The sequence below is a fragment of the Aptenodytes forsteri genome, unplaced genomic scaffold (assembly GCF_000699145.1).
Source record: "Aptenodytes forsteri isolate BGI_AS27 unplaced genomic scaffold, ASM69914v1 Scaffold55, whole genome shotgun sequence".
Classification (NCBI taxonomy): domain Eukaryota; kingdom Metazoa; phylum Chordata; class Aves; order Sphenisciformes; family Spheniscidae; genus Aptenodytes; species Aptenodytes forsteri.
In genome coordinates this window covers 4,162,145-4,182,519 of record NW_008796063.1, presented here as the reverse complement: position 1 = coordinate 4,182,519, position 20,375 = coordinate 4,162,145, and the positions used below count along the sequence as shown (strand labels likewise).

At 36.4% G+C, this 20,375-nt stretch overlaps 2 protein-coding genes across 2 annotated transcripts in view; one reads left to right on the top strand and one right to left on the bottom strand.

Annotated features, from left to right (window-relative positions):
• The window catches only part of CCZ1 (CCZ1 homolog, vacuolar protein trafficking and biogenesis associated), a 15,422-nt gene extending 10,876 nt beyond the window's left edge, over positions 1-4,546 (top strand). Inside the window, exons 13-15 of the mRNA XM_009286361.1 lie at positions 1,662-1,820; positions 2,935-3,062; positions 4,197-4,546. Coding sequence (XP_009284636.1) covers positions 1,662-1,820; positions 2,935-3,062; positions 4,197-4,252 — 343 coding nt within the window. The 3' untranslated portion in view covers positions 4,253-4,546. The remainder of the gene's footprint in view (positions 1-1,661; positions 1,821-2,934; positions 3,063-4,196) is intronic.
• The window catches only part of RSPH10B (radial spoke head 10 homolog B), a 23,080-nt gene extending 2,705 nt beyond the window's left edge, over positions 1-20,375 (bottom strand). The window contains exons 1-20 of the mRNA XM_019474000.1: positions 20,122-20,375; positions 19,326-19,401; positions 18,996-19,064; positions 18,615-18,788; positions 17,246-17,331; positions 16,485-16,605; positions 15,430-15,606; positions 14,583-14,724; positions 13,969-14,090; positions 13,315-13,504; positions 12,455-12,566; positions 12,290-12,369; positions 12,037-12,185; positions 11,095-11,202; positions 9,840-10,016; positions 8,905-9,036; positions 7,685-7,736; positions 7,046-7,156; positions 5,745-5,940; positions 5,066-5,300 (exon numbers count right to left, since the gene is read on the bottom strand). Of these exons, the coding sequence (XP_019329545.1) occupies positions 5,096-5,300; positions 5,745-5,940; positions 7,046-7,156; positions 7,685-7,736; positions 8,905-9,036; positions 9,840-10,016; positions 11,095-11,202; positions 12,037-12,185; positions 12,290-12,369; positions 12,455-12,566; positions 13,315-13,504; positions 13,969-14,090; positions 14,583-14,724; positions 15,430-15,606; positions 16,485-16,605; positions 17,246-17,331; positions 18,615-18,788; positions 18,996-19,064; positions 19,326-19,401; positions 20,122-20,375 (2,733 nt within the window). The 3' untranslated portion in view covers positions 5,066-5,095. The remainder of the gene's footprint in view (positions 1-5,065; positions 5,301-5,744; positions 5,941-7,045; positions 7,157-7,684; positions 7,737-8,904; positions 9,037-9,839; positions 10,017-11,094; positions 11,203-12,036; positions 12,186-12,289; positions 12,370-12,454; positions 12,567-13,314; positions 13,505-13,968; positions 14,091-14,582; positions 14,725-15,429; positions 15,607-16,484; positions 16,606-17,245; positions 17,332-18,614; positions 18,789-18,995; positions 19,065-19,325; positions 19,402-20,121) is intronic.

The window sequence follows — 20,375 nt, the reverse complement described above, 5'->3', positions numbered from 1 at the left end:
GAGAAGTAGCAGTTCCTGCAAAATCTTAACTTCAGTTTATACTTTCTAACTTTTCTTGAGGAAAACAGAATCTCATAAAGTTCACAAATAGCCCTTGGGCTAGTAGAACATTTGAATTTAAAAAAAAAAAAAATCACTGTCTTGGTGCCCACGTCCTTCTTTGTGCTGATTTCCTTTGAATTCTGCTTTGACTTTCTGCTATTTTGTATCATGTTAAAAAAAGAACTGTATTTTTCACATCAAGTGGACACTGACACTACTAGCTCAGAGTATTGCCTTAGACACAAGTACTTATAGCTTGGATGGAGTGTACGTAACTCTTAACTCTGTTACAAATCCAAAAGGAAAATGAAGGTCTGGATACGAGAACAACTTTTGTTTAACAGTTTGAAATGGGCATTTTAGTAAGTGGATTATTTGGTTACAATGCAAGCTTTACAGTTGAGTACTTTTTTCCAGAATTACTGCTTCTTGAAGTGTTGCTGTGTATAGTAGGTGAGGAAGAAACTGCCTTGTTTTTTCTATTTTGCAGGACTAAGGTAACTACTTGAGGGGCAAAAAAAGGTCAAATGAAAAAGGATGTTAATGCTTTGGAAAATACACTTCACTTAGAACTATAGCTGACTTCCCATAAAATTGTTTTTATTTTTGTTAGTTGGGGAAGCAACAACAGCATCGCATATGACAACAAAAGAGGAATTAAACCAAAGATAGGTGTGTGACTGAACTTATTTAGTGGTAGCACAGCAAATCAGCAAAATCACAGGGTATAGAATAGGATGTGCTTGAAATTGTGCCGATCTACTAAATCATTAAACTTGGGGGTTTTTTAATGTCATCTGGGACCGGCTTTGGCAGCTTTAACTCTTTTAAAGTTTAATGCCATGGTGTCCTGAAAACATGATACAGTTTCTTGACACTAATGCATCTGGGTGACAGAGAGCAAGGGTATCTAGTTGTTTGCGAGGTGAGTGGTGTCATCACAATATCTCCCTGATTCTAAATAATACATAGCCTGAAGTACCAATTGCTATAGCCAGTCTTTGCCAGTCTGCATTTGTTGTGACTTCTACCAAAACTACAGCTCTAAGTGACAGATTTTATATTAACTTAATAAAAGAGGAAATGGAAGAATACTGCCAAGGCAGGAGTTTGAAAATAGTCTCTTGACTGGCCCACACAAATGATGGGGGGAAGAGTTCTTTCTTTTGATTGTAACAAAGACGTGAGTGGAAGATTACTTATTAATCAAATTAAAGACCTAGCATCCATTCAAACCAGCTTGGACTGGCATAGGGGAGCAAGGAAACAAAATGGGGACAGAGAAAAAACAGCTCATTAGAAAAATGCAAACTACTACTGGGAAGTGGGACAAGGCCTTTAGACTGCCCTGTGTCTATTTAGCAGCCTAAGCAGCAGAAGGGGAAAAACTGGTTGGTTTTGCAGGCTTGGGGTTTTTTTTCTTTTTTTTTTTTTTAAAGTGTTAAAATGAAGTTTGATCATGCTGCAAGTCTTAATGTACTTGGTCTCTTCAATGGGAAGATAACTTCAGGATGTCTGAGTAAGCTTTGCACCGGCTAGTTATCTGTTCTCTGTGAAGCCTGTGCTTATAGAACATATCAGTATTCACAAGTCACATTTTTTTTAAAAAATCTTCCTAGGGCTGAGAAGGAGCCTCAATTTAAGTTTATCTATTTCAATCACATGAACCTGGCAGAGAAAAGTACCATTCACATGAGGAAAACGCCCAGTGTATCACTTGCATCTGTTCACCCTGATCTCATGAAGATTCTCGGTGATATCAACAGTGACTTCTCCAGGTAATGCTTAACTATCAAATAGTCTGTAACTCCTTCTGTCAAGCAGATTTTTTCAAATGAGTGAAGCTTTTATGTCTTTTTGTTCATGGATGGTTAGTCATAGCTCTGTGAGATAAATGGTGTAACATGGGTCATATTTGGTATTTTTTGTTGGCTTAGAAGTAGTCTGTCTTAAACAAAACTTCTATTGTCCTTTTAAAAAAATAGTTTAAAGAAGGGCCAGAGCCTCTAGCCAAGAAAATATCTAATCTATCTGAAACTTCAGAGTAGCCATAACAAACTTAGAAGTGATGTGAAGCCTAGTGCTTTTGCACTTGTCTGTTTAATCTCTGGATAAGTAGTGTAAAGGACAGGGAAACCTGCTTCTGCCTATATTATACCCTCCTCTGAAACAGCTGGCTGCTTTTAGGGCTTAGACAATAGATGAAATGTAAACCTTGCAGTTACTACAATACTGCTGATAGAGAAGATAATTGGCTTCTAGTCAATGGGTATCATGCTTCAAGGTGGAAGAGACCCTCTGTCACTATAAAAATTAATAAAGAACATGAAAATGCTCAATTATTGTAATGTCTGTAGCTCTAATTAGCGACTAGCAATTTTCCCACTCTGCTTAAGGACAAGGTTTTCATTTTTCTATGAATGAAAAAAGAATGTTTCATCATATTGTGGAAGTACTGGGTTAGTGACAGCTTTATGTAATATATCTAGTTGTTGCACATGGTCTAGTTCTAGGTTTAACAATTAGATATGTGAAGGCTTAATATCACCATACCATCTCCAACTTTCATTATTTGGTCACTGTGTAGCAAATCATAATTCTGTGAAGTGTGTCCTTAACAGTATGGAGGATAGGTGTCATCTTCAGAGCACTGGAGCATTTGGCTGATGGACAAATTAATGATTTACTCATCTGGGGACGTAATTGTCCTAAGCAGCCATTTATGAAGCCTTCCATCCTTGAATGATGAATTATATCTAAGTTAGTATAGGTAGTCTCTCTTTGATACTGCACAACCACAACAATTTATGACGTTAAGCTGTCCTAATAATTACAAATAAAGTTGTTGAAGATGAACTTGCTGCCACCTTTACTTTCTAAAACTTCTTTCAGAATTGATGAAGATGAGGAAATTATTGTGAAGGCAATGAGTGATTACTGGGTAGTTGGGAAAAAGTCTGACCAGCGAGAACTGTATGTTATTTTGAATCAAAAAAATGCAAATCTGATTGAAGTTAACGGTAAGGATTGGTTTTTTATTACCTTTATATACAGTTACTACTAAAATGTATGTCCCTGGAGAAGTAATAAAATCCATCTCACGAGAAATCTAGAGAGGAATTGATCTATGATAGACCAGATAAGTTTGCGTAAGGTTTTAGTCTGCCTTCTACCAGCTATAAAAGAACAGCATAAATATTCAGCAGACATTCTTAATTATTAATCAGTCATTCTTCCTCCTTCAAATAATAGAGGAGAGCTCTGTGAGCTTAGTTTAGGAGTAATTAATGAAGTGTATTACAGGTGAGAGATGAACATATTTACATCAGAGTTAAGTTTTATTTGTCAATGATCCATGGGTAGGTTACTTACACATAATGTCTGTCCTGTCAGTGATCCTCATTCCATTGTTGTCTTGTTTTTAATGCTGTTTTGAGAATGATTTACTATGACTGAGTGCAAATTAACATGAAGATGCAATAAGCTTTTAAATAGACTAAGAGAAATGAGTTTGAGTCTTGCAGCAATTCTAGGGCTCTCTGTTTTAATAGGAGGCAATGTGCTCACTTGGATGATGGGAAAGAATTAATACTTTTCCAAGACCAAAGCCTAGCAACCTAAATATTAAAAAGAGGAGTGAGTTCCATGACTTACACAATGATTTCTAATTGTCTTTCAGGATCAAACCTGCCATATACAGAAACAGTAAATGAGTGTTTCTGTGCCTGATAAACTTAGGAAGTACTGCTATCGCCAAGGTGTTGTCTGCCAAATAGCACAAAGCAAAAGTTTTGCTGACTTGATTTATTTTAGCAGACTACACTAACCCTGAAAAGGGGTTACAATATACTTCCTTGTGTTGAAGCTAAGTCTTCTGCTGTTGCAATGTAGAAGTTTGACAAGATGAATGGCCCAGCAGCAAACTCAAACCATCATTTACACTTTAGCCACTTTGAATACAACTCATCTTTCTGACAGTGGGAAGTATCAGACTTGACTCAACTTTCTCTTACTGAAGACAGAATAAAATTAAGTTTATTTCTACATTAGAAACTCCTAGGGTTTTTTTCTGTTTGAATTTAATTAAATTCTCCTTGATGATCCCCTTTTCTTTGCAGAGGTTCCTATAAAATATCTTTTTTAATTTTTTACAGAAGAAGTGAAGAAACTTTGTGCAACACAGTTTAATAATATTTTCTTCTTGGATTGATCTGCAAAGGGCTGATTTATTGAAGATGTCAATGTCAGACACTTGTTCAACATGAAAAGTTATTAGTCATATTATTGACTGGAATAATGACAATAGTAAAGCAATACTTGCTTTGTAAGAATCAAAATTTCTACTAAAATCTGTAAACTCGGATCATAAAATTTTTAGATTTTAAAAATGTTTATGTGCAAACTAATTAAAAATCAGTCTGAATTCATCTGTACCATTCCATTCGGATACTGTTATGTGAATATTTTACTGGAAAATAAAACTAATAATTGTTACACTTTTAAGAGCATATTTTGTTTTCCTGTGTTCATTTGCATCATCGTGTGACTTTCTGCTGATTTTCTACAATGTGAAACTAGGCTGGTTACAAAAGACCCCTAAACAAAGAACCTTCTAGGCTGACCTGTTCTTTGCAGCTCCTGCTTCAGCCTGATTTACATGATTTGTCAAATTCTTACATACTTGGTTTATTTGACTGAAATACTGCACATAAACATGTTTTAAGTAGAAACCATTTCACTGGGACATACAATCATGACAAGATACCAGTTCTTGTACCAGCTTAACACTAAGGGAATTTTTAGGTACAAGTCAAATATTGACTTCTGGAATAGGTTTGTTGAAAGGGTTACACTCATGTAAATTACTATATTCTCTTTCCCAAGACCCTGGGTGTAAGAGCAGACAGTTTCCCTCTGAAACCAACAAGTCTTGTACATACAGCTTTATTGTACTTGTATTTTAAACCTTACTGCACATGTGGTTCTTTTGGTTTTTTTTCTTATTCAAAGAGTACTTACTTACTTGAAGCTTCAGTAGTTCTCATCAGAAGATTTATTTCTTCTTTCTCTTTTTGCCAGCAGGCACCTTGGTAACAACTGGGGGTACTACAAAGGGTGCCTCTTCCTTCGGAGGGGGTACTAAGTGTGTGACAGGCTCCTCTAACTCCTTAAAATCTGCACTCTTGGAGTCAAATGTTCTTTCTGCTGCACCTGCTTCTTGCTTTTTTGCCTCTTCTGCTTCTCTTCCAGCAATAAGTCTGAGTGAACAAAGTTTAAATTTAATGTATTGCAAGAGGGGGAGACAAATTTATACTGGCTAAGCAACTACAGCTATATTCACAGTATGAGCAGTATAAACTGGCATATTGTAGAGAAGCAGATCTGTCTAGTTACCACTTCAAGTCTGACTTATGGTATGTATAAAAAAAAAAGTCTTACCTGCCTTTACACAGAGCAGGGCTCAAGTGCCAGGAAATATCAGAGAGTTAAGAGTTCTGTAACCTGAAAGCAGCCTGTATTTGTTAATCCCAACAGTAATAAAAGTCACGAGTTACATTCTGGATGTTGCTTATTATATCTGGATGAGTTTGTTTTCCCAGTTACAGTATGCTATACTACTTCATTAAAGCACACTTCTCATTTTCAGTAATTTTGTTAGTAGAAGATGAGAGAACTACTTCAAGGTAAGATAGAACACTCACTTTGCCAACTCCTCATCCTTGATCTTTCTCAGCTCAGCTAATTCAGCATCCTGTATTCGATTTTCTTTTATTTTTTCACTCAGCACTTTTTCATGCTGGTAGGCAGGAAAAAACTTAGTTGTAAAAAAGATTCGCACCTGACACATCCACAGACTAAATTCCTCATCTTGTTCAGTTTTGGCTTCTTTTGGTTCATCTGCAACATGTAAATTAAACATGTTATTTAGCAGGGAACTTACATTTCAAATGTGTTTTTGACTACAGTATTTCAGACCTGATACTCTGCAATGGGAAAGTCTGGCTTCTGCCTGCTACAGAAGATGACAACTGTGAGAAACTTTTAATTGGTGCATGTGAAAGGGGATGGCCCTTTTGTGGATCTTTAGAGTGACTTGTCCCTGGGAATGGCATCAAAAGAATATGAACTTTCCCCTTTAATCCTATGATAAAATGTCTTCGCAGTAGTCTGATGACAGTTCATTATCCATGACTCCTGTGCATGGGGGAATTGGAGGAACGAACATGACTACCTGAAAGAAGAGAATTGCATGCAAGCATCCCATTGTCATGCCTGCCAAAAAATAGGCTAGGGCCCATCTGCTGGTTCTTTAAGAAACTGTGTTTTTTCAGACCTGTAACTTTTCAGTCATCAGATTTCAGTGAAAGAGCTGATGACTACACAAAGATCCTTGTCTACTTACGTTCTTGGATTTGGGTTCTTTATCTGTAGAAAACATTTAACAAGCCCAAAAAACAACCCAGATGAGATCTACTAATCAGCCAGAAGGGAGACTGTATAAAAAGGTTACTAGACTAACATGAAAGTGCTCTTACTGATGTATCTTCTGCATGAATGCTGGCCTGTCATAACATAAGACATCTCATCCCAGCTAATGGTGGCACACCATTAATAATAATTCTTATACTAAGTAAAAGAAGCAAGACATAGCAGTAGTATCTTTTATTTGTCCAAGGCATTAAAAAAAAAAAATGGGCAGGCCTGCAGATAGAGCTTCTCATAAATACACATTACAGCTTATAGATGCCCTACAAACAAAATGCGGCATTTTAAAATCGGGCAAACTATTTAAGTCAGTACTTAAACATCTCACTTAATTACTAAGTTTCATTTTCTTTAAAAAAATCTTTTAAAAATTTTCTTTAGTCTTCCTCCAGAATTAATGTTCATTTACTGCCCTCTTGTGACAAGCTGAAATCTGCATATACAATTAAGATTTTGCAATTCAAGAGCTACAAGTTATTTTTTTTGTGTTAGTCTTAAAACAGTAGGACTGCTTTACCTGTCAATTCGTTTGGTGGACAGAAATCTTGTTCTTTTTCTGCATCCCAGCTGAAAAATGACAGAACATCTTTGATATCTCCGTGAGTTGTGTGAAATGAGAGGACAGTATCTGATATTGCAAAGAAAGAAAATTAAAATTACTCAGTCTGTAATTCTGTGCATTAAATATCAGGTTTGATCTTCAACACAAACAAATATAAATTGTCATCCGACCTTACAGCTAGACCTGTGGTTGAAATAGTTCTGTACTCAGGAAAAGTTTGTTTATAATGAAAGCACAGTGCAGAGTTCAATCTCCTGTTTCCATGCCCAAATGAGTGGGACAGAACAGGAAGAATTTAGTTTTAAGAAGCCTTTAAGTTATTTTTAAGGAAAATGTGATTGATAGCTTCTAATTAAAAAGCACAAAAAGTTCAGAGATTCAAACTTGCCCAGCTATCTGTGTATAGCAGGTGTGGAAAGCTAAACACAAACCTTGTCATAATTGCCAAACTGAATGCAGCTACCCTCTGTAATTGCAATACATCCAGCTGTTTCAATGATCAACTACTGTTTTAATCATCTTTAAAGTTGTAGAAAGAGTGAATCTCCTCTAGCACCACTGTTTATAGATGCTTATGGTAACCACAGTACTCACCCAGTAGAAATTCTTGAAGAGGATGCCCTCTGTCTTCACAAGGTCTCAGTGGCTGGCAAGAAGTTTTAAATTCAGTTACTAAATGCCTGGGCTTGTGCTCAAATTAAGAAGTGAAATCACATGTCCATTTGAGTCATGCAAATTCCTATCTCCAAAGCATTCTGCCAACCAAATGCATTCTGCAATTATGCCTATTTCAAAACATTTAAATTGCAATAGTGTTTCATACTTCCAAGTATTAGTAAATTGGTCGTAACACTTTAGCCTTGATACCAGCCAGGGAAGTAGGATTATCCGATTTCAGAGCTAGGCAAAGATAGAAGTACAGAGAATGAAAGCTCCTGTTCTTAGACATGTCCCTCTGTTCTTACATGTTACTCTACATACTATTATTCATCTGCTCCTGAGGAAACAATAATGAATTTCTATTCCTGACTATAGGAATACACTCCAGGAATTATATTGAGTGAAAAGGAGAGAACAACATTCAAGAGTATATCCGAGAAGGATGCTTTGAAATCTTTCCAGCTGTCATCCCAAGCATCTTCTGCAGCCTGATGATGCCAGTCTTTTCAGATAAGTGACAGTAAAAGTCTCACAAAGACTCAGGTCAAACACAATTCTGTTTTCTAAGTGTTGGTATATTTTCTAAAAGTCAGGAACTTTCCAAATTCTCTGTCCGATTTCCACAATTCCAGTACAAAACAATAATCCTTACTATCTTACCCTGAAATCACAGGGGTAAGACAATCCATTTTTCTTCTTGGAATCTCATTATAGTCATACACTGGGTACAAAACTGTAAAGGCAGTGAAGGTGAAAAGTTTGCTGGAAGAATTCTGAAAAGTGTTTTCAGAATTGTATTAGTTACTTTCCCCAGTGCTTCTAAATCTCTCTGCCCACTTCTCAGCCTCTCACTCCCTACCTTGCAAATAAAGATAAAACAGTAGCTTTATTCACCACTGTTTTAGTTAATGTAGAAGATACCACCAAATATTCTAAATAACAATAGCTGAGAGTATGTGTGGGAGCAAATGCTTTGTTAGCAATGGAAATGCACTCCTTCTAGGCTCACACATGGATCCAGGCATAGGAACACATTGTATTTAATATTAGGTGAAATTCTAGCCCTTTTCAAAACTTAAAACTACCTTGGCTACTCTGTCACCCGTGAATTGCAAACTCTCTGCTCCATCTTTCAGTGTGGGCTTTTTACATACCTCATGTTTCTTTATTTCATCTTGTGATATGACATTTTTGCTTGGAGACAATGATGAACAAGCGTAAAGCTCAGCTGCCTCGGAAATGTCATCGTTCATGTGCGTATCAATTGTACTTCTGCTGTAAGTGTACTAATAAAAAGTAAACACAAGAAGAATTTTACGTTCACTATTTCAAATTAAGTTTTTCTTTTAGTCTTGTAAAATCTGACTATTATAACAGGACCATTTCACTGTGCAACTGCATTAATGCTTGCAGTGATGCAAGGGAATGGGTTCCATAGGATGGGAACAATTGGCCAGAGAATGGGAAGTGGTGGTGTTCAGTGGCACTACTGGCTTACAGAGACTGTGAAATTAGGTGTTTGTGAATGCTCTTTGAATTAATAAAAATACTTTCATCTTGTGCATAATTCCAAATAATAACAATTGTAAGTCATGCCTTCAACTACCCTGTGCATCTAAATTGCACCAGTGTCACAGGCAGCATCTTACAACCTACACAATCCTTATTCAATAGTTTAGCAAAAACAGAGCATAGCTTAACTGCTGGGAAATAGCAAGTCTTGCTACATACAACAATTGCAAAGCCGTTTTTACAGGGCTATTTTAGACATTCAACTTAAAGCAGGAGAGGCATATCTTCCAGTCAACCAATTTGTCAATTCCCCTTCGAACACCAGAAGACTTGCAAGTACTTTATGTGTACTTATAGTTATCTAGGAAAATGTGCAAGTGTGTTAAAACTGTCTATACTGATGTTACAATATAAGGTAGCAAGAAACAGAAAAAGCAGAAGGACCCAATCAAATGACTGTTTATGCAAAAAAAAGAAATTCGTTTCTATGTTCAGGAAACATAGAACATTCACAGGGCCCAACTTTGCTCTCTACGTAGACATAGAATAATATTTAACAGGTCTGCATAAATGTTACCTGGGACAAACAATATTCTGGGTACAGAGACACATTTGTGGTTCCCTCGGAGAGACCCTTGGTTCTAAAGCTAATTCTTTTCTGATGATCATGATCTACTTGCTCCTTAATCATATCACTGGTAACATACACCAATGCACAATGAAGAAGAGCTTCAACAAATTCAAGAAAAACCAACTAGAGTAAAACAAACACAGTGATTAATTCATTCGTTTTTGCAAAATCCCTTCATTAATGGTCATATGTACCTGAGCAAGCAAAGAACTCAAAAGTGATTGTTTGTGAAGCCTCACTGGCCTCATTTATCTACTCAAACATCCCTTCTTCTGAAGAAAAATTGAAAACAGCCAAAGCTCAAAAAATTCAGGAAGTGATATACTGTGTTACGCCTTACACAAGTCATACTGAAATAGAATACTGCATAGATTTTTGCTGTATGTGGAGTTACGAGAAATTTCTCAAACAAATAACACACATTTATTGCTATTACCTAAAACGTTTAATCGCATACGATGCTTCCAGAAACCCTAAGAATGGGTGTATAATGAATCCCTTAGTAAGACTTAGACTGTGTCTTCAGTTTATCAGAAACTGTTTAAAACAATAAATTCAAGTATGTCATTTACAATAGGCCGTCACTGAGTAAGAGCTAATTCTTTAAGGGTGAAGGCCCTCTATAGCAGGCCAGCTGTCAGGTGGCACAAGAGTCTTCTACAGTCACTACTCGACCTCATTGAGGTGGCAGCACTTCACACGTCACTAATCAGATTTCTTGGATCACCAGATTTTCAAGGATCAGTGGGTTCACATCTTAATTATTGACCCATTTCCAGTGCACACCTCAGCAGCTGGAAGTGCTGAGATTCATCCCTGCATAATCACTGTATACACATATTGTCAGGCAACTGCCCCACAGACAGAACTATTACTAGCAGCAGTCTCCTAGAAATAGTATTTCACCCTCTGTGTTACGGCACTCTTAAGGAGTTATCTGTATGGTCAGGTACGCCGAGACTGTACTAAGAAGGGTAAGAGAATAAGCAAAACAGAAGTACATGAGCTAAACTAGAAGATACAGGCAGAACAAAGGAAGGCAAAAATAGAGGCTCAAGTTTGTACTCTTTATTTTTTTGGAATAGATTAATTCATTTTCCTCCTGTTCTAGCAGATAGGACAGTATTTGCAGCATTTTTTTAAAGTAATTTTAATTGTTCCTGTAGCCATGAACTATGACATGTTTTTTTTCCATACAGACCTCCTGCTCCAGGTTGGTACTACTGCTATCATGTAGAGAGGGACCATCTTTGACAAGTACTTCCACAATTCTTGAAGCAGTTAATTGTTTACTGAGAAGTTTAAAATCCTGGGTAAGAGTAAATGTTACATGTTAACAGCACTTAAGGTATTCCCACATAGACCTAATCTACCTCCCTTTAAAGCCTGTGTCAAAATTTCTAGTCATTTCAAGTGATACTTCCACATACGTAATTAATGACAGAGTGACGTTCTGGCCCTACTGAAGTCAATGGGAATTTTTCCTAGACTGCAAAAACAGTGTTAAGAAAGAACTTGTGAAAGCTCATAAATAAAAATATTTAAAAAATTACAATTTTGCCATCTGGTATTTTTATTAGTTTTTATTAGGTTTTTTTCATGAAAAAAAGGCTTGGATTTAAACAGTGACAGTAACCCAAAACCCAGGCATATCAATGTTAATTTTTCCCTAGCTTCAGTGTAATCCTGATCTGTCCCTGAATTACTGAATTTTAGTAAAGAATCTCATGTTCATCTTACAGTATATTAATACATTATTAAAATGGTTTACTGTGTTATTCCAAAAGCTGCCAGTCTTTGAGTTCTACCAGTAAGACATTTTCATATATACATTTTACAGGATAGGGGTGGGGAGGGGAAGCCAGCAAAAACATTTATATTCCCTTAAAACACATTTGTGTAATATTTGATTATTTGAAATTATCAAGTACAAAATCAGAATTCAATCCTGCAAAAGTACATAAATAATTTCTATAGAACAACTGTCCCTCTAATGTTTGTTGGACAGTTTGTACAAATTACATCGCTCCTACCTTTTCAACTGTGCAGAAGCCACAGGGAGTATTTTAAAATGCTTATATAAACTGAACAAATAAAGTGCATCTAATCACACGAAATTAAAAAAAAAAAAAAAGATTATTACATTCAACATCCAAAGGAAGTGCCTCATTTTCATTGTGGGTTCAAATGGAGGTCTGGTACTTGGTCTAAGAAAAGCTCTGTATATTTCCCAGCATTTGTCAATGTAGCTCATAGCAAAAACTGTACATTGTTTTTCAGAAAATAGGATACCTTTAAAAATTAATTGGGAAAAAATAACAGTTACAATAAAACTGTGAGGTATGCAGTACTAATTGATGAATTCTGCACAGCGCAGAAGAAATACCATTACTTACCTCGGATACAACAGGCAGCAGGAATCACATTCCTGGACATCATTTCTAAGAAACACTTATGCAGATAAGGACCTTTCTCTCTACAGTTGAAACAAAAATACTCTTGGTCTGGGAAGACTCAAACTGATTACACTGAAATAAATTTCACTAAAAGATTAAACTTACTTGTGCTCTTCATGATAGATATGAAATGCTAGACGAACAAGGTAAGATAAAAATGTTCTGAACAGTAAAGTCTCATGTGGACAATGAATCTCTTCAAGTGGTGTTTTATCACCTAAAAAATTTGACAAAATAAATCTCTATTGCTATCGTACATTAAAAGGCTTATAGGCATATCGACTTGTCAGCCTTTCTTATCCTCTCCATCTCTACTTATCACAGCGTAACAACACTCCTGGAAGAATCAGACGACAGTATCACTTCCAAACAAGCAGGTCAAGGGAGAACTGTTCGCCTATAGGTGAATCTTAACAAATTCTCTTGTTCTAGACATGAATCCACTCAGCATATAGGAATGAAAGGGGAAGCAAAGTTAGAGTTAAACCCTTCAGACACTAGGGACACTGCAGTGCATCCCACTGCAGGTCTAAATGGAACCAACTGATTAACTGTCTCTATGGAAGAAAAAAAAAATACTACATGCAAACCAAAGTTAAGAGCACTGGGGGTGAGGGGGAGGAGATGAGAAGAAAAAGATTTGTTTCTTCTACTTATCTTTCTCAGATCTCTTAAAACTGCATGTAATAGTAATGGCAAGACCAGGGGTGAATACAATTTTTGAACAGATGGCTCTTTAGAACAACTTTTTAAGCGGTATTTTAATTTTGCATTTTCCCACCTAAGCACCTGAAGTACCTGGAGAAGTGTTAATGCATCCACTGAGAAATCACAGGCACAGAGGTACTCACTCAGGGCCACTTAACTACCAGAGTTGAGCTATCAGTAGAACTTGCCACTCCAACTCTCCACAGCTTACTATTAAAATTCCTAGATTCTAGACACCAATCAACAGAAATACAAACCACTCAATATCCGATCCATTTCAGCAAGAGTTACGTTGGAGTGATGAAACTGGCAGTCCTTCAGAAATCTCCAAAATTGGAGCTTAGTCATGAGGAAGGTGTTATCAAGAGAATGTTCACAGCCTAAGCCGCTGTAGAAGGTGTAAACTCTTCTCAGTTCTGTAATGTGCCTCAACACAGCAAATTCTACCTAAATAAAGCAGGATATGATTTCAGCATTGTCTCACAGCAAGTAGGGATCAGCTTGTATCGATCCTGTAACTGGGCATATAATGCTTTTGATCTTGTAACTTCGAAGAGCATATCCCTGGTTAAGTGTTCATGAGAACGTTACTCAAATGTAGTTATAATACATATTTTTTGGTTACTGATAAAAATAAATTAGTCTGTCAGCAGACAAACCTCACAGTAGCTAAAGGTAGTTGCTGAATGCCCTTCCAGATACGTTAACATCTTTTTTATTGTCTTCTAGCGGAAGCTCAGGAAGAGGCAATACTGTCTATTCATTCTTTTTGCTCTTCTGTTTTCATGGCCTTCAGATTTTCAAATAATTCTTTAATGGAAGGAGTTACTTTAATACAAATAAACCAGAAATAAAATAATATGAAACACACTGTGGGGGAAAACTGAATATATCAAACAGTAGGCTCTTACTTGTTTCACTTCTTCAGGTCTCTCTTCCCTTGGCAACAAGTCAAGCAGTGAAGATATATCCAACTCAATATTTGATCCCAGAATAGAAGTATTTTCTGAGCCATTAATGATTGTGACATTTTCTACCATGCAAATAAAATAAATTAGAACAAATTAAAATGAAGTTAAAAATGTATATACACACACACAGGGAAAATAAAACATATGTTATTCCTTCTTATCTTACTGACTTCAAAGTGAGAATAATAGACTCCTTTACAGCAAGGAGTAGAGATTTCATAATCAACAGCATAACAACTGAAGAGTAATTTTGTCAAATCCAACCCCTAGCCAAAAGGAAATGCACATATTACATAGGTTATGAAGCTTCCAGACAGCAGTGTTCAAAAAGCATTACATGATGTAGTGTGGATGTGTCACTCAATTCAAGTGTCATGCACAGGAAACAAGAAGCATGGGAGCAAAAGTCATTAATTATTAAGATAACTCATCTTCATTAAAGTTCTTTGAAGAAATATGTCTGGCTCTTGAGTAAGTATGAACAGCTTCACATTATAATAAAAAGGAACAACAAAGTGTGAACTGTGTAGAATTTGTTTTCTTAAGCTGCTTACCAGTGCCAAAATGACTTCCTGTGCAAATGGCATTCAGCTCTTTTGCATTCATTGCATCCACTCGAAAAGCAGGATCTTCTACTCTATGATCATCTATGAACTCTCCTTCATAAACATGACCATTCTTGAAGACAAACTTGCCCTACAGACAGATTAATTTCAATATAAATATAAATCAAAGATCAAAAAAAATAACTGTAATGCTCTCCATCAAATTTCCTTTTAAGAATCTTGGCTAAAATGCAATATATGAGATAAAATAAAGCAAAATAATTTTTCCTACCCTGTTTTATAAAGTACTTTGTCATTTGTTAATTAAAGTACACTGCTGGGATGAAGAATTGCCTATATATCTGTTTAATTTTGAAAAGTATTTTGAGGAAAAAACATTTCCCCACACACACATAGAAAGCCTTGTTTGCAATCTTTAGTTTGCATATGTGGCACTCCACTCACGGATTTTTTTAAAACAGTCTGTTAACGTGAGAACATCTCTGTGCAAGGACAGCTTGAAATCCGTTAACTCATAGTATAAGAGTACTGACCAACCACTGCAAAAAAAAATTAAAAAAAAAAATCAAGATGCACCTGAAAATCTCCACAGTAAAATGTATTTCTTTATACACACAAACACACATCTAACCACAGAGACCTATCTGTGGCCCAGCAAGGTCCTTGGAAGGACTCCTACTGCTTTCAGCGGACTCTGCCCTTTATGTTGGGATTCCATCCACAATCCAAATTGAATGTAGTTTTCTGTACAGAAATCTAGAGATCCACTACACAGAGGAGAATAGTCTCCTCTGGTGTTGTCTGTAGTTTTTTCTTACTACTTGTCAATACTCACCTTGCCATGCTTCTTATTACAAACCCATTCACCATCATACACTGCTCCACTGGCATATATGAACTTCCCATGTCCATGTCGTTCCCCATTTACAAAGTCACCTATGTATTCATTCCTTAAGGGATACTGAGACGCAGGCATTCTTTTCAAAAACCATATGTGGGTGCCATATCCATGCTGAAAAAAATTTGTGTGTTTAAAACAAACAAACAAACAACAAACATCTCCAGAAGAGCTACAGTTGCTACAGGTCCAGACTTTTAAAAAGGAGAACCACCTAGGCATCTTTAAGAGTCACTGTTGGCAAATCTCTCAAATAAAAGCACTCAGTTGATAGCTGCAGTACTTCAAATCATCCATAGAACCGTATTCTACAAAGGTGCATGGGAGAAGCGCCCAGAGGATACACCGAATCAACACACACTTGAGCAAGCTCTACCAACAGGACTCCTGAAGACATCCTTCCTGCCTGAATCCTTCTGACTGTAATGCTGAACAAGCCAGGTGAGGAACACCATGCCAGAGAGCGAGCCACAATGTTCCAGAAGCTGGACTCCTTGACAATTTTATGCAGAGTGAAGAGACAGAGGAAGTAGCTCACATTCTTTTTCCAACAGAATAATAAACGGAAGGAACAGAAAATGCCAGAAATCTTCTCCTTCCATCATAAAACTTTTACAAGAGAGAACAGGGTTGTCTAATATTTTACAGATGACACAGAAGCAAATTGCCACATATACTCACTGTTGAAGTCATATCTCAAGCTAAGTATAGTCACAAACATTTAACTTTTTAAACTTTTTTTTTAATGAAAAAAGTTTATCTTTTCCATTGGACAATTACATTATGATTTTGTAAGACTAAGTCAAAAGCCTTTTAAAAATTTTAATTTTGCTAACATGAGAATCAACTTACAATAAACAGCATATTTCCGCTATCTCAACTGGCAAAAATCATACAAAGTCATTTGATATTACACAAAACTCCCTATCTAGTTTTACTAGAGTAGTGGACAGATGCTGAACTAAACAGGTTGCTGGGGAAGAAATTAGTACCTGTATGCCGTACACCCACTGCCCCATATACTCTTGATTAGCTGTCAACCATCTCATTCTTCCTTTTCCATGACGTACATTTTTCTCCCACTGACCTTCATAGATATTTCCAGACTTATAGCTGCAAGAAAACAATAAAAGTTAATGACTCATTCATAGTATATTCTGAGTGGATCTTATGAAAGCAAGGTTTATGCAAAACTTAATTGCTAATAAATTAGCATTTATTAATGCTAAATATAAGCATTAATTTGAACGTTGGCTCACTGTGACATGGATACAGAGGTTTGATTGTACCCACTGTTTACCTCCTATTTTTAACTTACAAATCACTATAAAAATATTAACCAGTTCTTTTTTTCCCCAAAGAGTCTTCACCATAGCTAATCAAAATATTCTTTTATATATAATTCCACAAATAATTCATTTATTCGTGAAAGCAGCTCCATCTGGTCAAATAAATTGTGTTTATTTGTTTTTAAATGTTGATTTGTTTTTTTCCAAAGCTGATTTTGGATTTTGTCTTTAGACATTCTTTTGTGCAAATGATCAGCAGAAATATACCAACATAAAAATGTAAGCTATAGAGGTCTATTTTATTATTATAAAGCACTTCATACAATTATTTATTCCACTGCAGAAAGTACACACTACTATGAAATGGTAGCATTTGTATCCATTTTAAACAATGGGAGAAACTGTATGATAATACATGTAAAATAAAAAAATATGAAGATAAAAACAAGTGTTATCACGTTTACCATCTCATTCCCCATCCTTCTTTGACATTATTTACCCAGTCGCCTGAATACCAAGAGGTATGATCCCGATCATAATAAATGGTACCCTGAAACAAACAGTATGGTCAATTTAAATACCTAAATATTCATCTACATTAATAAAACATCGCATACAAATTACGCAAGACACATGTAATCACAGTCTTACTTCTAGTCACTTCGAGACACTGTACTGAAAGCAACTGAAGTGATAAAATTAAATAAAAAGCAACCTCTTTTGATGAATATTAGTTAAGACCTTAAAAAGACCAAGTGTTCAAACAAAAAATAAAAAAATTGTATTACATTACGTCAAAGTCTCATGTTTTTCAAACCCCTTGGAAATACTTTCAGAGAGTTAACTTTGGCAACTTAATCACAGCAGTCACTCTGATGTAGATCAGTTTTCTGACATTCAGAATTCAACTTCCAACAGTAGGTCTACAGTGTTAATTGTGCTGTCTTTCTCTATTTGATAGCTTCCTCTCAGAACAAACTGGACAGACCATTGCACTGGTGACCATCGACAGCAGCCTGGGTGATTTTAGTGTCTTATTAGTGACACAGAACAAAAACCCATGTGATTAGAATGGATCTTCCTCACATGCTGAGCATCGGTCTTCAAAATGTCAGGCCCAGAAGAGTGTCTCAATCTGGATGAACAAAACGGAGACACATAAAAGCACCACTTGCCTTTAAAATGTTGGAACTAGATGTTACTTACACTAGATAAGGCAGTCTTAATTGTAATTATCATACTTGGTCTGCTTAACGCATTTGGGAGGCAGGATCATGTTGTCATTACTGGGAAGCTAATTGTTCTGTCATTGTTACACAGCTACTGATGCAGTCGTCAGTTTTGACTTTGTCATCACCTACCTGGAGCAGCATAAAGGACAAACCACACAATAGGCCAAATACTCTTTTAGGATACCGTTCATCTCCTCCACTACAAACAAGATCCCATCCCATTTGTTTTAATTAGCAATCACAACTTGTCATTACTGGGAAGCTAATTGTTCTGTCATTGTTACACAGCTACTGATGCAGTCGTCAGTTTTGACTTTGTCATCACCTACCTGGAGCAGCATAAAGGACAAACCACACAATAGGCCAAATACTCTTTTAGGATACCGTTCATCTCCTCCACTACAAACAAGATCCCATCCCATTTGTTTTAATTAGCAATCACATCTAAGATCAGAGAAGATCCTTAGGAAAAACAGATCTCTACATAGCATAAGACCATGCAACGGCACAAAGCATTTTTGCAAAACCTTTCCACAAGACTGCTTGCTGTTCTAGAAGGTAGTCACCCAAGACCATGCTCTCATTTGGTGCTCTTACTTACCTTTCCATGTCTTTTGCCTTTACACCAATAGCCAATGTAAGAAACAGGATGAGTACCACTCCTGAAAAATCCAAATCCATGCCTAACTCCATTCTTAATTGATCCTTCATAAACGCTGCCATCATTCCATGTATAACGGCCATTAAACATCTGCACATTCTTAACAAATGTTCCCTAAAAGATTAAATTACAACATTTAAAAAACTAAGACTCACTGTTCCCCAACCATCTGGGAGAAGTCAGGCTTGTGATTGAAATCACTGCCATAGTTCTGCAGTTGCCACCCATACTGTACCAATTACTGCAACAATCCACATTCCTTGAATTTGCACATACAACTCACTGTAATTGTGCTCAGTTGTAAGTTAAATTGCACTTTACCTCGTACTTCACTCCATCAGCCCACACGTAAGTCCCTTGTCCATGCATAAGCCCTTCAGAAAACATGCCCTTCAAAATGAAGAGAACAGCATCATTTGCAAATTTATTCTTACCACAACTGAAGCCTACAGTGACTACAAGATTTCAAAATAATGACATATTAATTCCCCTCCAACTACTAGTTTGAAGTTTTAATGCCAGAAACCAACAGAGCTTTCAATGCTTACACATTCTAAGTGCTCAACCTCCACCTATGTTAAAAGAAATAGCCTGCCTGTTCTAGAGAAAGAACTTGATCCACTACTTTTTTTTTTAGATTTATACACTCACCTTATATGTATTTCCCCCCTCAAAATATGCAAATCCTTCACCCTCATACAATCCATGGACTTTTTCACCTTCGTAGCTACAAGGAAAACAAACTAAAGATGAAGATTTCAAGTCACTGCCAGTAGACCTAAATCACAACAGACATAATACCTTTAATTTACCATGGTCTACACACAGGCCAGTTGTTGCATCTTATGTAGGAATATGAGCTACAACAAAATATCCCATTTTTCATCTTCCTTGTAGTATTTCACTTAATTGTTGTGCTGCCTTATTTCTTTCAATTAAGAAAACAAAGCACATTGTTAGCATTTACTAGCTTACAACCAGGCAACCTGGTCAGTATGTGAAATATTACATATTAGTCCCCTTGAATTACCAAAGGATTTGGTTAATGCTACCATTCACCTGTTTCCTCAGTTTAGGCTGTTTAAAAGGCTAATAACAATAAAATAATTATAATAATTATAATAACAACAACAACTGAACATTAAATGACAGAGCTACATTTTCTTCACCAACTGTCTGCATACTTGGACAAAACTTCACCGTAGATGAACAAGCTAAAAGAATAAGGCTTTTGGCAAGCAGAGAGCACCAGCAACACCCTAGGATGCAAGAAGGCAGCAGAATTCCACATGTATCCGTCTCATAAGGTGTCACGGCTACTAGCTCTGAATAACCCGATTCACTGCCTCAAATCAAGAGTCAAATCTGTGTTTGTATGACACTGGATATACCAGAGATACTTAAACAAGAATTCTTGACTTCACTGATGTATTTGTAACAAGCATACCTTTTTACAATAACTTGAGTAAGAACAGGCTCCTCGTAGTATTGAGGAACATCTTGGACTGGAGGTTTCTCTACCTCCTCTGGTTCTTTATTTGATATCACTGGATTTCCTTGTGTTTCTTCCACTCCATTCACCAAAGTCTGCAAATCTGTCAGCTGTGTTGAACTATTCTCAGCTGTAGTATCTTGTGCAGGAATAGGAGGACGTACAGGTTTTTCTGCCTTCTTGCCATCTTTCTTCTTATCCTTTGCCAT